This window comes from Mustela nigripes, chromosome 1 (assembly GCF_022355385.1).
Source record: "Mustela nigripes isolate SB6536 chromosome 1, MUSNIG.SB6536, whole genome shotgun sequence".
Lineage (NCBI taxonomy): Eukaryota > Metazoa > Chordata > Mammalia > Carnivora > Mustelidae > Mustela > Mustela nigripes.
Window position 1 is genome coordinate 45,075,451 of NC_081557.1, and position 17,663 is coordinate 45,093,113.

The 17,663-nt window shown below is 34.4% G+C and overlaps 1 protein-coding gene across 1 annotated transcript; it reads right to left on the reverse strand.

Moving 5' to 3' along the window:
* Positions 1 to 15,325: 15,325 nt before the first annotated feature.
* LOC132011320 (olfactory receptor 52N4-like) lies at positions 15,326 to 16,291 on the reverse strand. Its single transcript, XM_059389733.1, has one exon. The coding sequence runs from the start codon at positions 16,289 to 16,291 to the stop codon at positions 15,326 to 15,328; it is 966 nt and encodes a 321-aa protein (XP_059245716.1).
* Positions 16,292 to 17,663: the final 1,372 nt, after the last annotated feature.

Here is a 17,663-nt window from a genome sequence, read left to right on the forward strand (position 1 = left end):
GTGTGTCTGTGTACTAGGTTCAAGGTTTTAAAATCTCAGTTAGTTAACATAAAGAATAATAGTTTCAGGAATAGAATTTAGTGATTCATCACATATAACACACAGTGCTCATCATAGTAAGTGCCCTCCTTAAAACACATCACCCATCTATCCCATCTACTGCCCACCTTTCCCCCAACAACTCTGTTTGTTCTCTATAGAGTCTGTTTTATGGTTTGTCTCTCTCTCTCTTTTGTTTCCCCCATGTTCATCAGATTTGTTTCTTAAATTCCACATGAGTGAAACCATATGGTATTTGTCTTTCTCTGACTGACTTATTTCACTTATTTGACCAGTATATGCCAAATTCTCACACAGGTTGTTGAAAAATAGTATCACTACTTATTTATTCATCTCAGTACATTTGAAGAATCAACTTAATTTTATGTATCCATGCAGTAGAAACCAAGTAGAGAAATTAGGGAAAGCACAGATGCCCATAAACTGAAAATGGGAAATATGACTCAGAGATTTGTGCTCTATATTTAAGAACATACATCCTAAATATGAGACAAATATCATATTTATGCCCCTTGTGTTTCTTTATGTAATTCTAGTGTCAATTAATAAAACTAGCTTTATTGATACATGTTACACCTATGCATTTGAAAAACTCTTAAAGACCCACCAAGTGATATAATATTAATCACAATTTAAATTACTTCTCCAAAACAAATTTAAAGTTATTTTCATACCTTACAATCTAATTTTTCCTACAGGGAAGATGGACTCATGCTATGCATGGGCAGGTTATACTGAAGTAGTAACATCAACACCAGAATAGCACCACTTATAAAGATCATTTTTATGTCATCTGTTGTCTATTTTTACTCCCCAAACCCGTAGATCACAAATTCATTCCCTTACTAGACTGTCCTCAATTAAAACAAACAAACAACAACAACAACAAAAAAAAAAAAACAAGTTTTTCTCTCAATATGATGGTGGGTTTCTCTAAATAGGTTTTGCCATCTGAAATGAATACAGTCATAAATACATCCCTCTAGGAATAAAGCAAGGAAATTAGGTTCTCATTCTGAGAACATAATGAGAGCAGGTGAAAAGTAAGAGTGTTCTGACCAGGACTGAGAACTATTCTCTAGCTCTCTGCCATTTCATCTTGTGATGGGGCTGACTCATACCTGAACAGTACCACTGATTCCTATTTAGTTAGGAAGATAACACAGATATTCATAATCCTGATGGTAAGTTACACTGAGTTGCAATCTGAAAAATAGATAAATAAACCTTTTTATAAGAAAACCCAATCCTTCACAACAGTTCTGCCTTCAAATGGGTGGATGGAATCAAACCTGTGTTGCTGGGAATATAATAATCAATTGGGTATATACACACACACACACACACACACATATTCTCTCTTCTTTATTTACTGCCTATAAAATTTTTTAAAAAACCTGTCACTAGTTACACTTTTTAAAAAAGGTTTTATTTATTTATTTAGAGAGAGAATGTGTGAGCAGGGACAGGGGCAGAGGGAGAGGGAAAGAGAGAATCTCAAGCAGACTCTATGCTGAATACAGAGCCCAAGGGGAGGGGGGTCAATCTCATGACCTGAGATCATACCCTGAGCTTAAATCAGTCATACTTCAACTGAGTGAGTCACCCAGGCACCCCTCTATTCCCATTTTTGTATTTCCTTTAATACCTTGGCTTTTATAAACTGAATGCAATCTGTTCCAGGTGTTCAGGATGTTGGTCACAAAACATCACTATTCTACACTATATATACATGTACAGCACTAAATTCTAAATTCTTTGATATCTGTACTATTGAACTGAGCATTTAAAGAAACATTGTGTTTTTCTCAAGGGGAGAAAATTGTATATATCTCAAGAGAATATTTAAGAACATTAGAGACAACAGGTGCTGATGTGAGAGTCAAGTCTACCCCTTGGAGAAGATCAAAAGTAAAGGAAACTTTTCATGCTTACTAACTATATAATATTGGGTAAATTAGGAATAATTTTATATGTTGTGTGTTTGTGTGAACATGTATATGTGGGTAGAGATGAAAATAAACTTTTAAAAATTAATATTAGTGATTTTAATACTTTTTGCAGAGTTGTCTCTTTCTATGTACAAGATTGTAGGACACAAATTAAAAACACTTAAGTGCAGAATGTTTCAGTCATTCACACACATCCATCCACTTCTTTTATTTGTTTATATTTTTGTGTGTCTAATTAAATAACATCATTGAATATTGAGTAGTTCCCAAGTTAGGCTAAGAACTATAAAAAAAATCATATAATAGGTGAGGTGTCCTAGTTTTAAAGAATTTTACATTCTACTAACATAGATAGTGAATATTATAGCATTCTAGAAAATCGTTAAAAGTTCAGGTTTATTATGCATACATATTATGTTAGGAATAATTAGCTGCCTACATTTTGACATAAAAATGATGATGGTAAGAGTAGCAACAATTAAAAAATGGTTACTGATTCTAGTTTCATGTTCCTTTAAATAGCAAAATTGGAAAAAACCTAAATGCTCATTATCAGGTGAACTGATAAACAAAATATTGTACATTCATATATTAGAATACTATTCAGTAATAAAAAGGAAGGAACTACTAATATATAAAACTCAAATGAATCTCAGAACTGATCCTTTAGAAAATTCAACTTAATCTATAGTGACAGAGAGCAAACTGGTGGTTGTGTGGATCCAGGGTGAAAGGAGGCATGAACTGCAATTTCATTTTTTTAAACAAAATCTTGGTATAAAAATTTCACTTTTTATACAAAAATCTTTGAGGTGAGGGACAGGTTTTGTATTTTGATTTTGATAGTAGTTCCATGAGTGGACACATATGTCAAAATTCATAAAATTACATACTTTAAATGAATACAGTTTATTGTCTATAAATCATATTTAACAAAGTTGATTTTTTAAAAAATATGGTTGTATATTTTGCTTGATTTTGAAAAACAAATATTTGGAAGGAGATAAATAGCTTTCTTAAATTGCTAATATAGAGTTAACTTATGATACTTTATTTGATTTATATATATATATATACACAAATATATAGCTACTGTGTGTGAATATATACATATATATTCATTTACATATATACACCCATGCTAGCTATATGTATTTTTAAACTTATTTTTTATTAATTTTCAGCATAAGTATTCATAATTTCAATAAGAATTCATAAGTATTCATAATTCAGCATAAGTATTTATTATTTTTGCACCACACCCAGTGCTCCATGCAATCCATGCCCCCTCTAATACCCACCACCTGGTTCCCCCAACCTCCCACCCCTGCCACTTCAAAGCCCTCCCCTCAGATTGTTTTTCAGAGTCCATAATTTCTCATGATTCACCTCCCCTTCCAATTTACCCCAACTCCCTTCTCCTCTCTAACTCCCCAGTTCTCCATGCTATTTGTTATGCTCCACAAATAAGTGAAACCATATGATAATTGACTCTCTCTGCTTGACTGATTTCACTCAGCATAATCTCTTCCAGTCCCATCCATGTTGCTACAAAAGTTGGGTATTCATCCTTTCTGATGGAGGCATAATACTCCATAGTGTATATGGACCACATCTTCCTTATCATTCATCCGTTGAAGGGCATCTTGGTTCCTTCCGCAGTTTGGCAACTGTGGCCATTGCTGCTATAAACATTGAGGTACTGATGGCCCTTCTTTTTACTACATCTGTATTTTGGGGGTAAATACCCAGGAGTGCAATTGCAGGGTCATAGGGAAGTTCTATTTTTAATTTCTTGAGGAATCTCTACACTGTTCCCCAAAGCGGCTGCACCAACTTGCATTCCCACCAACAGTGGAAGAGGATTCCCCTTTCTACACATCTCCTCCAACACATGTTGTTTCCTGTCTTGCTAATTTTGGCCATTCTAACTGGTGTAAGGATATCTTAATGTGGTTTTAATTTGACTCTCCCTCATGGCTAGTGATGATGAACATTTTTTCATGTGTCTTATAACCATTTGTATGTCTTCATTGGAGAAGTGTCTGTTCATATCTTCTGCCCATTTTTTGATATGATTATCTGTTTTGTGTGTGTTGAGTTTGAGGAGTTCTTTATAGATCCTGGATATCAACCTTTTGTCTGTACTGTCATTTGCAAACATCTTCTCCCATTCTGTGGGTTGCCTCTTTGTTTTCTTCACTGTTTCCTTTGCTGTGCAGAAGCTTTTGATCTTGATAAAGTCCCAAAAGTTTATTTTCACTTTTGTTTATTTGCCTTTGGAGACATATCTTGAAAGAAGTTGCTGTGGCTGATATCAAAGAGATTACTGTCTATGTTCTCCTCTAGGATTCTGATGGATTCGTGTCTCACGTTGAGGTCTTTTATGCATTTTGAGTTTATCATTGTGTACAGTGTAAGAGAATGGTTGAGTTTCATTTTTCTACATATAGCTGCCCAGTTTTCCCAGCACCATTTATTGAAGAGACTTTTTTCCACCATATATTTTTTCCTGTTTTGTCGAAGATGATTTGCCCATAGAGTTGAGGGTCCATATCTGGGCTCTCTACTCTGTTCCACTGGTCTATTTGTCTGTTTTTATGCCAGTACCATGCTATCTTGGTGATCACAGCTTTGTAATAAAGCTTGAAATCAGGTGACGTGATGCTCCCAGTTTTATTTTTGTTATTCAACATTTCCTTAGTGATTCGGAATCTCTTCTGATTCCATACAAATTTTTGGATTATTTGCTTCAGCTCTTTGAAGAATACGGTGGAATTTTGATCGGAATGGCATTAAAAGTATAGATTGCACACACATATATAGCTACTGTGTGTGAATATATATATATACATATATATATGTACATATATATATATATATATATATTTATTTATTTACATATAACACCCATGCTAGCTATATGAATTTTTGGCAAAAATCTTGATTATAGCATATTAAAACATAAATTTGGTATTTTCAATGACATTATATAATTAGTCCATTCTAACAAGGATGATTTAGTGTTATTATGATTGAATAAGAGTTTTTTATACAAAAATACAATAGTATGTATGTAGAGAATATTTTAACTTCATCGGATGTTTTTTAAAATTGAGGTTAATTTCACATGATATACAGTTAACCCTTTAATCATTTGATAACATGAAATTGAGTGACTTTTAGAAAATAAACAATGTAGTGCAAATATTACCACTATATAATTACAGAACATTTCCCCTACCTCAAAAAGAACCACCCTCCATCATTAAGTAGTCACTCATTATTACCCCATCCCTCAACCCCTGGAAACAACTAATTTGCTGTCTATTCCTATGGACTTACTTATTCTACACATTTCATATAAATGGAATCATACAATATATGTCTTTTTGTTTCTGACTTTTTCCCTTTTGCATGTTTTCAAAATACATATGCATTACTGCATGGACTAGTACCAGAAAATAACTAGTGTCAGTGAAGATTTATATAAAATGTAAAAAACTTTGCTAGTGGTAATGTAAAATAATATAGTCATTGTGGAAAACAGTTTAGCAGTTCTGCAAAAAGTAAAACAAAATTATAATATAACTGATCGACTCCTCTGCCAAGTATAGAGAATTAAAATCAGATGTTCCCAAAAAATATGGGCATAGATTTTCATATCAATACTATTCGTGATAGCCAAAATGTATTAACAACCTAATGGATAAATTGATAAATAAAATCTGGTATACATACAATGGAATATTATTTAACCTCAAAAAGGAATGAAGTACTAATCCAAGCTACAGCATGGATACATTTTGAAAATGTTATGCGAGGAAATCAAACAACCATGAATTGTGTCATCCTATTTTTATAAAATACTCAGAATAGGCAAATTTGTAGAATAAAAGGCAAATTAATGGTTGTCAAACCTTAGGGGAAAACATGAGGAGGAGAAAACATCATGGAGGAGAAAACAGGAGTAACTGATTAATGGGTTCAAGGTTTCCTTTTGGGGTAATGGAAATGCTCTGGTAAGTGGTGATAGTTGTATAATATTGTTAATGTACTAACACCATTCAATTGTACAGTTCGAAATTATTAAAATAGTTTTATGTTGGGAGAAATTTACCACTATTAAAAAGGAACTGGAGGTTATTATGCTGAGCCAAATAAGTCAGTCAGAGAAAGAAAATAAAAATACAGTTTCTCTCCTCTTTCATTCATGATTTTATTTATTTAGGTCCTTTCTCTTTTCTTTTTTATAAGTCAGGCCAGGGGTTTATCAATTTTATTAATATGTGGAAAACCCAAAAGACTCCACTCCAAAACTGCTAGAACTTGTACAGGAATTCAGTAAAGTGTCAGGATATAAAATCAATGCACAGAAATCAGTTGCATTTCTCTACACCAACAGCAAGACAGAAGAAAGAGAAATGAAGGAGTCAATCCCATTTACAATTGCACCCAAAACCAGAAGATACCTAGGAATAAACCTAACCAAAAAGACACAAAATCTATACTCAGAAAACTATAAAGTACTCATGAAAGAAATTGAGGAAGACACAAAGAAATGGAAAAATGTTCCATGCTCCTGGATTGGAAGAATAAATACTGTGAAAATGTCTATGCTACCTAAAGCAATCTACACATTTAATGCAATTCCTATCAAAGTACCATCCATCTTTTTCAAAGAAATGGAACAAATAATGCTAAAATTTATATGGAACCAGAAAAGACCTCGAATAGCCAAAGGGATATTGAAAAAGAAAGCCAACGTTGGTGGCATCACAATTCCTGACTTCAAGCTGTATTACAAAGCTGTCATCATCAAGACAGCATGGTACTGGCACAAAAACAGACACATAGATCAATGGAACAGAATAGAGAGCCCAGAAATAGACCCTGAACTCTATGGTCAACTAATCTTCGACAAAGCAGGAAAGAATGTCCAATGGAAAAAAGACAGCCTCTTCAATAAATGGTGCTGGGAAAATTGGACAGCCACATGCAGAAAAATGAAATTGGACCATTTCCTTACACCACACACAAAAATAGACTCAAAATGGATGAAGGACCTCAATGTGCGAAAGGAATCCATCAAAATCCTTGAGGAGAACACAGGCAGCAACCTCTTCGACCTCTGCCGCAGCAACATCTTCCTAGGAACAACGCCAAAGGCAGGGGAAGCAAGGGCAAAAATGAACTATTGGGATTTCATCAAGATCAAAAGCTTTTGCACAGCAAGGGTAACAGTTAACAAAATCAAAAGACAACTGACAGAATGGGAGAAGATATTTGCAAACGACATATCAGATAAAGGACTAGTGTCCAGAATCTATAAAGAACTTAGCAAACTCAACAACCAAAGAACAAATAAATCAATCAAGAAATGGGCAGAGGACATGAACAGACATTTCCGCAAAGAATACATCCAGATGGCCAACAGACACATGAAAAAGTGCTCCATATCACTCGGCATCAGGGAAATACAAATCAAAACCACAATGCAATATCACCTCACACCAGTCAGAATGGCTAAAATCAACAAGTCAGGAAATGACAGATGCTGGTGAGGATGCGGAGAAAGGGGAACCCTCCTACACTGTTGGTGGGAATGCAAGCTGGTGCAACCTCTCTGGAAAACAGCATGGAGGTTCCTCAAAATGTTGAAAATAGAACTGCCCTATGACCCAGCAATTGCACTATTGGGTATTTACCCTAAAGATACAAACATAGTGATCCAAAGGGGCACATGCACCCGAATGTTTATAGCAGCAATGTCCACAATAGCCAAACTATGGAAAGAACCTAGATGTCCATCAACAGATGACTGGATCAAGAAGATGTGGTACATATACACCATGGAATACTATGCAGCCATCAAAAGAAATGAAATCTTGCCATTTGCGACAACATGGATGGAACTAGAGCGTATCATGCTTAGTGAAATAAGTCAAGCAGAGAAAGACAACTATCATATGATCTCCCTGATATGAGGAAGTGGTGATGCAACATGGGGGCTTAAGTGGGTACGAGAAGAATAAACGAAAGAAAATGGGATTGGGAGGGAGACAAACCATAAGTGACTCTTAATCTCACAAAACAAACTGAGGGTTGCTGGGGGGAGGGTGTTTGGGAGAAGGGGGTGGGATTATGGACATTGGGGAGGGTATGTGCTTGGGTGAGTGCTGTGACGTGTGTAAACCTGGTGATTCACAAACCTGTACCCCTGGGGATAAAAATATATGTTTATAAAAAATAAAATATTATATAAAAAAAATATATATATACAGTTTCTCTTATATGTGAAGCATATGAAACAGGGCAAAGGACCATATGGGAGAGGTAAAACAGAATGGAAATTCATCAGAGAGGAGAAAAACCATGAGAGATTCTTGACTATAGGAAACAAACTGAGGGCTGCTGGAGAGGAGGCAGGTGGGGGAATGGGGTAATTGGTTGATGATCATTAAGAAGGGCATGTGATGTGATAAGCACCGGGTGTTATACAAAACATAAATTATTGAACACTGCCTCTAAAACTAGTGGTGTATTATTTAAGTTGGCTAATTGAATTTAAATTTTTAAAAAAGTATCACAAAGATCACTTATTGAGATTCAGCTCTTTTTTCTTAAGTGTTTTTCTAATTTCTGGTGGGTGGGAGGTTGGGTGAGACTGGTGGCGGGTATTGTGGAGGGCATGTATTGCATGGAGCACTAAGTGTGGTGCACAAACAATGAATTCTGGAACACTGAAAAGAAATTTAAAAAGTAAATAAAAAGTAAAAAATAAATTAAAAAAGTGTTTTTCTAATTTCTGTAAGCCTCTGATTAATAATGAGAGTTCTGAGAAAATTATTACAATTGTTCATTGCTTTTGTTAAAGACAGAATTTTGCAGTTTCAGCTTTGCCATTTGGCTCTTGTCATGACTGCTTACAGGTTTTTGTGAGAACATAAGTATTCATTTTTCTGGGATAAATGTTCAAGGATGCCATTGATATGTTTTATGGTATTGTGTATTTAGGTTTTATGAAACCATCAAATTATTTTCTAGCATGGCTATATAATTTTTAATTCCCACCAGCAATAATAACAGTGTATGAGTTACCCAGTTACTTTGTATCCTTATTAGCATTAATATTGCGACTATTTTTTATTTTAGCCATTGTTGTAGTTATGTAATAATATACCATTATGATTTCAATTTTCATGTAACTAATGACTAACCATATTAAATTTTCTTTTATGTATCTCTTTCAAATGTGTATCATTTTCAGTGAAATACATTTTTTGTCTATTTTCTACATGGTTGGGATTTTTTTGTTTCAGTGTTGAATACACACACACACACACATGCACACACAGACTAGTCCTGTTCTCAGGTGTGTGACTTGTAAATATATTTCCCAGACATAGGTTGGCCTATATACCTTTGCAAAGCAAACTTTTTATTTTTGTGAAGACATATTTATCAGGTTTTTTTTTTTTTAAGGATTGTTATTTTGGTGTCAAGTCCATTGCTTAGCTCTAGATCCTGAAGATTTTGCCCATAATTTAAAAAACTGTTCTTGAGCTTTACATTTTACATGAACCACGCTTTTTTTTTAATTACATGAACTACTTTCAGTTCATTTTTGTGTAAGTACAACTGTAAGAGTTGGGTAGAGTTTTTGGTGTTTCTCGTTTTTTTTTTTCTATTTATGAGTTCTCTTTTCTGTTGCATTGATCTATGTGTCTATTCTCTGCCAATACCACACTGTCTTTATTACAATGGCTATATAATAAATCTTGAAATTGAGAAGACTGTTCTTTTTTTGTTTTCATTAATTTTAATTAGTTATTATAGTTATTTGATATTCTCTTTCTCTCTATATATATCTGTATATATACTTTATATACTATATGTACTATATATGCTTTATATGTATATATTACATAGATACATACACATTTTAAAATAATCTTGTTCAATATAAACAAAAAATCTTGTTTGACTTTTTGTAGGAATTACACTAAACTTCTGTGTCAGTGTGGGAAGAATTAATGTCTGTACATCAGTAAACATGGTGTACCTCTCCATTTACCTAGATTTTCTTTGATTTCTCTCCTCAAGACTTTGTAGTGTTTAGTATAAATGTCCTGTAAAAGTCTCTGAGGTTTACCTCTAAATATTTTCTTTTATTCAGCAACTGTAATTGAATTTTCAATTTATTTTTTATTACTAGATTATGAAACTACAATTGATTTTGTATATGTATCTTCTTTCCTGTAGAAAAATCACTGATTTTTTTGTGTGTGGATTCCTTGGTGGTTTCTTTTCTTTCTTTTTTTTAAGATTGTATTTATTTATTTGTCACAGAGAGAGAGAAAATGCACACAAGCAGGGGAATGACAGGCAGGGGGAGAGGAAGGCTCCCTCCTGAGCAAGGAGCCCAAAGTGGTACTCAATCCCAGGGTCCTGGGATCATGACCTGAGCTGAATTGAAGGCAGACGCTTAACTGACTGGCCACCCAGGAGTCCTTTCTTTCTTTCTTCTTCTTCTTCTTTTTGTTTTTTATTAAAGTATAGTTGACACACAAAGCTACATTAGTTTCAGGTTTATAACATAATGATTTAACAATTCTATATGCTATGCTATGCTCACCACATGTGTAAATACCATTTGCCACGTTATTGGTAGTTTCTTCATAGAGAATCATAACATCTGCAAATAGGGACATTATAATCTCCTGCTTTCTAACTTGTGTCTTTTCCTTTCTTGCCTTATTGCACTGGTCAGAATTTCAAGCACTATGTTGAATAGTGGTGAGACCGAATATCCTTGCTATGTTCTCAGTATTGGGGGAAAACATCCTACCTTTCATTGTTAAGAATAATATTAGTTTTAGGAGACTCATAGATGATATTAATCAAATTGAGAACATTTTACTCTATTCTTATTATTAAGGGATTTTTTTAAGGATCATGAATAAATACTAAGGACACCAGCAAGATAAAAAAATAGAAAGCCCAGACTTCATTTGCTTCTAGATACAATGACTAGACAACAATATATGTTACCAAAAAGTTCTAGAAGAACTCTAGAAACTACTTAAGATGTCACAATACCCCATGGAAACCCAAAGCCAAAAACAGCTGCATTGCAATAAATAAAAAAATGTTTTATTTCTTTTATGTTTCTTTATTTTTTAATTTTAATTTTTTTGTTTCAAGTTTTTATTTAAATTAGAGTTAATTAACATTTAGTGCAATATTTTTTTCAGGAATAGAATGTAGTGATTCATCATGTACATATAACACCCAGTGCTCATCACAACAAGTATCCTCCTTAATATCCATTGCCCACTTAGTTCATCATCCACTTATCTCCCCTCAGCTTGTTCTCTATAGTTAAGAGTCTCTTATGGTTTGCCTCCTTCTCTCTCTTTTTAAAAATTCCCTCTTCCTCTATGTTCATCTGTTTTGTTTCTTAAATTCCACATGTGAGTGAAATTATATGGTATTTTTGTTTCTCTGACTCTCTTGTTTTGTTTAACATAATATAATCTAGCTCCATCCACATCATTGCAAATGGCAAGATTTTATTCTTTTTGATGACTGAGTAATATTCCATTATAGATCAACCCATGTCACATCTTCATGATCCATTCTTCAGTCAATGGACATTTGGACTCTTTCTATAATGTGGCTATTAGTTGATAATGTCACTATAAACATTGGGGTGCATGTGTCCCTTTGAATCAGTATTTTTGTCAGAACCAGCATACTTTGGATGCCTGGGAGCAACCAAAACAACAGAGAACTCAATTTCTTGTTGCAGTTCCAGAAAACTTGTAATACTGTAGACAAAAACTAGTACTAGTCAGCACAATCATAAGAAAGTGTTCAGTTCATAACTTCCTTTTTGGGAGGAAAACAAAAAGAGTGAAATGTATGTCAAATAGTCTGGCTTTTCAGGAGGCTGTCTAAGAGACTGGTATTTCTTTCTGACTTAGAACACTGGCAGATTCAGAATACTTTGGATTTCTGGGGGCTTCTGAAAATAAAAGAGAACTTGGTTGTTTATTGCAGTGTCTGAGTATGTCTCACACAGACTGATACCAGAGGGAGCAAGAAATTACAAGTTCTTGAAAAAGAGACGATCTGACCTCTATAACTGAGAAATTACATACCCAAACCTAGGAAATGCATTCCCGTAAAAGGTTTGAGAGACCATCAGAATTTCTTTTCAGGCTGATTGGTGAAGGTCTTCACTATACAAAGAAAGTTCATGAACAGTGGGAAAAGTTTTCTCAGATGCGCAAATCACAACAACAAAAATAACAAGGCACCAGAACAAAATAAATCTGCAAAATTTGACTGTAAAAAATGGAGATCTATGCATTACCTGATAAAGTATTCAAAATAATCATTATAAATAAGCTCTATGCACTAGAAAAGAACACAAAGATGCAACTAAACAAAATTGGGGAAAAGCTGCTTGAACAGAATGAGAATATCAACAAAAAGAAACATAAAAGGGAACCACAAAATATTGTGGATTTTAAGAATGCAATAATGCAGTTTTTAAAAAATCTACTATAGAGCATAAACATCAGTTTTGGTCATGTAGAAAAAGTAAGAAAGAAAAACAGTGAACCTTAAAACATATCATTTGGTATTACTGAGCCAGAGGAACAAAAGGAAAAAGGGATATTTTTTTTAAAAAAGTACAGAAAACCTAAGATATTTATGGGAAATCAGCAAGAAAAATCAACATATGCATTGTGGGAGTCTTAGAGGGACAAGAAGAAGAGAAAGAGACAGTGAATTTATATGGAGAAATAATCACCTCAAATTCCCAAATCTGAGGAGGAAAATAGACCACTAACTTCAAAAAGCTTAAAGGATTCCAACTAGAATAAACCCAAAGAGGTCTAGAAATGCATTATAAACAAATTGTCAGAAGTGAAGACAGAGAATCTCAAAAGAAGCAAGAGAAAAGCAACTCATGGCACACAGGTGAGCTCTTGCAAAATCAGCAGTCAGTTTTCAGCAGAAAGGTTATAGGCCATAAAACTGTTAGATGATATATTCAAAGTGCTGAAAGGGAAAAAACAAAAACAAAAACAAAAAACGCTGCTGACCAAGATTACTATCTAGCAAAACTTTCTATCAAAAATGAAGGAGGGGGTGCCTGTGTGGCTTAAGCATGTGCTTTGGACTCCAGGGTCCTGGAGTTGAGCTCCATGCTAAGCTCCCTGCTCAGGATGGAGCATGCTTCTCCATCTGTCCGCCCCATCTCATGTGCGCATGATGCTTGCGTGCACGTGTGCTCTCTCTCTCTCTTTGAAACAAGAGGACATTAGACGGCAACATGGAATCATGAAAATACAAAGCTTTTTGGTAAAAACCAGGTATATACAGAATACATATAACATATGTAATATTGTAATAGCCGTATATAAATCACCTAATTCCAGTGTCAAATTTAAAAGATAAAGGCATAAAAAATAACCATGAGACTATGCTAATGGTACAAAATATAAAATAATGTAATTTGTGACATTGATAACAGAAAGTGAGGTTAGAAGACATGTACAGGAGTAGCATTTAAATAGTTTATGTCATAATGTAGTATAAATAATTATAAATTTTATGCAGTCCTCACTGTAGCCACAAAGAAAATATCTATATAAGGTACATAACAGAAATAAGAAAGAAATCAAAGCATGTTACAACAAAGAAGTTAATTAAACACAAAGAACAGAAATAGAGGAAAAAGACAAAATAATTAAGAGACAAACTGAAAACAATGAACAAAATAAGAATGGCAACTCCTTACATAACATTAATACTTAAAATGTAAATGGATTAAATATACATCATAATCAAAAGACATGGAGTGGGGACGCCCAGGTGGCTCACTCAGTTAAGTGTTTGCCTTCGGTTCAGGTCATGATCCCAGGGTACTGGGATTGAGTCCCACATCAGGCTCCCTCTTAACAGGGAGCCTGTTTCTCCCTCTGTTTGCCATTTTCTCTGCTTGTGCTCCCTCCCTCTCTCTGACAAATAAATAAATAAAATCTTAAAAAAAAAAAAAAGACATGGAGTAACTGTGTAGATTAAAAATGTAAGATCCAACCATATGCTGTTTACAAAAGATTTTAGATATAAAGATATAAACAAGTTGAAAGGAAAAGGATGGAAAAAAATATTTCTGCAAATGGTAACCAAAAAAGAGCAGGGAAGTCCATACTTCCATCTGACAAAATAAACTTTCAGTCAAACTATCACAAGAGACAAAGACGGACATTGGACAATGATAACAGGGTCAAATAGTCAGAAGGATGTAACATTTATGCCATTCCATAGGTCCATTTTGTACTTTTAGAAGCCCATTTATTATTTATTTATAGTATTTTCACACTGTATCTGTTTGCATGATTCATTAGTAGTTGTTTTGTTTTCTATTTATATACATAGCATCATAGTCTCCTGATGTCATCATTTCGCCAGTTCAAGTGAAGTATAAAACTTCACTTTCCTTTAAATCTCTTTACCCTATCTCATTTGTAAGTTAGCTTAAACAAATTCGGAACCACATCAACATAGTTAGAAGTTTTCCTTCAATAGTCAAACATAGTTTAGAAAATTAAAGATGAGAAGATTAATGTATCATTTTTTTCTTACTTTATTTTTTCTTCTTTCCAGGTTCCAGAGTTTCTTATTTTATGTAATTACTAGATAAATTTCTTTGGCAATTTAGGAGTCTTCTAGAGGATACATAGTCAGATAACTTACTCCCAAATTATAGTACAGAGGCTGAAATCCCAGTAGACTAATGACCCCATAGTATACTTACTAGTTTCTCCATCAAGAGGGTGATATCAAGAAAATAGAGAAATTCTGGAAATGATGTAAAAAATATAGACCATATTTTCCAGAGGTAAGTAACAACTGCTTTTCAAACTAGAAATTCTAACCACTACTTGAAAACAAGACAAACTGGCACCTAGCAGCAGATTATCACTTTCTGAATTATTCATTTTTTTTGATAAATTTCTCAACTTCCCATTGTGTTTTGCTCATGGGAACTTGGGTTTATGATGAGACTCTTTCTCCACAGGGGTGAGGAGGTGAATAACTCAGGGTGTGTGGGGGCCATATCAGTGGCTTTGGGATTCTGAAAACATTTGATGTCCCCTCAGATTCATCTCTTGTCAAGAACAGAAAAGAAATCTTAAAAAGGCATCTTTTTAAGACTAAACAGCCTGACTAAATAGCCAATGGAGTATTATTTTCCTTCCCCTTCATCTCTTCCATGAAAAATGTCTCCTTTATATGCTATGGGATTTGATGTTCTTAGAACCTGAAAAGATCTTTATGACACAGTCTCGTATCTGCTTGGTTTTCACCCCATACACAATAGGGTTCATAGTGGGAGGCAAGAGCAGATAAATATTGGCCACAATGATGTGGCAAGATGGAGGGATTGCATGGCTCCCAAAACGATTAAAAAAGAAGCAGAAGAAGGCTGGACTGTAGGAGAAAACAATGGCACAGATGTGGGCAGTGCAGGTGCTGAAGGCCTTCTGTCGAGCATCTGCTGAAGAGAGATTGATCACTGCTCGGAGGATCATGGTGTAGGAGACTGTGATGCACAGGATGTCAAAGCCCCCAATCAGGAGGGCAGCCATCAGACCATAGATAACATTGGCCTTGATATTTCCACAGGATAACTTAGCTACAGATAGCTGGTCACAATAAGTATGGTGTATTATATTGCCCTTGCAATAGGGTAGTCTCTTGGTGAAGAAAATCAAGGGCATGATGAGCAACACTGCTCTCAGGAAAGTAGCAAGCCCAACCTTTGCAATGACAGGATTGGTGAGGATAGTTGAGTAGCGTAGAGGGTAACAGATGGCTACATATCGGTCTAGGGCCATAAGCATGAGTACCCCAGACTCCATCCCTGTGAAGGTATGGATGAAGAACATCTGGACTAGGCATTCTTCAAAGCTAATTTCCTTGAAATGAAACCAGAAGATGCAGAGAGCTTTGGGGATTGTACTAGAGCACATGACAAGGTCAGTAAGGGAAAGCATGGCCAAAAAATAATACATGGACCTGTGCAAGGAGTCCTCATAGCAGATGAGGTAGAGGAGTCCACAATTCCCTACCATGGCCACCACATACATGGAGCAGAATGGGAAGGAAATCCACATGTGCATGTTCTCTAGTCCTGGGATCCCATTAAGAATGAATGAGGCTGGCGTTACATCTGTTTGGTTCAGAATTACCATAATTAAGCTGGTATAAAAATTAAAAAGCTTGAAGGGTTGAAGTTTTATTTTTGTTTTGTTTCATTTTTTGACCCTCTGAGATTTAGAAAAATTAAAAAAGAAAAAAAAATCTTTGTTGTGCTCCCTCTGTCTCTTCTCTCTGCTAAATATTGTATTGTAATAACAAGAAAACAAACATTTTAAATGCCCATGCATGTTTATTTATACATTGTTTAAACTAAGTTTAAGCCATTGTTTGTTAATTCATTAATTTATCAGTTCCTTTAATAATATATACTTCACACCTACTCTGTGTCAGGTTTTATCACAGATATTGTTGTCTATATTACTTTAAAACAAAAAGATATAGATACAATCCCCATAAACTTAGAATCAAGTATAATTGTGTTACACTTATGATTTGTGTCATTATGATCTCTCAAATTGATACTTGTTATAATATCTTATTTAAATATTAATTATTATGACCTCTCCATTTGGGTATTTCTTAAGGTAGAACTAAATGATTACCTCACCAGTGGTGCAACAGATATAATTAGGATGTATTTGTTATTGTTCTTATTTTTAATAATAATTCATATTTATACTTAACATGTACTAGGTAAAGTTCTAAGAAGTTTAGAACTTTACGTTAACTCATCTCATCCTCACTAGATGCCCAGGATGCATTTTTATTAATCTACACTTTATTATTGAATAAATGGAGGTTCCGTGTAGATGAGGTTTCTTATGTCTGAATTTCAAAGGCATTCTCAAACTCTTAGTTTAAGGTATAGATATTAAGAGGATTGTTGATAATTTTTACATGAACTACTCTTCTTTGCTTTTCTTAATTTATTTGTTTTCTGGTCCTGAAATACTTAAGAACATTTTAAAACTTCTATGCTTTCACATTCAATGCTGGTAATGGTGATGATAGAGGTGTATGTGTGGATGTATGTCATTTATTGTGCAGGAATTTATTGGGTCTTCTTGGGTCTGGAAATCTGTGACCTTTGGTTTTAAAAATTTTCTGGTATTACCATTTATTTTAAAGATTGAAGACAATTATATATATATACATATATATATGTATATATATATATTTCTGTTTTTTTTTTAAGATTTTTTATTTATTAATTTGACAGAGAGAAATCACAAGTAGATGGAGAGGCAGCCAGAGAGAGAGAGAGGAGGAAGCAGGCTCCCTGCTGAGCAGAGAGCCCGATGCGGGACTCGATCCCAGGACCCTGAGATCATGACCTGAGCCGAAGGCAGCGGCTTAACCCACTGAGCCACCCAGGCGCCCCTATATTTCTGTTTTTTGTAGTTCTTTTTTTTTTATGTGTTGTATTAACTTTTGATAATATCATCCTAACTGTGTCCTTGTTAT

Coding starts and splice junctions, on each gene's coding strand:
- LOC132011320 (XM_059389733.1), bottom strand. CDS start 16,291: ATGGTAATTCTGAACCAAACAGATGTAACGCCAGCCTCATTCATTCTT.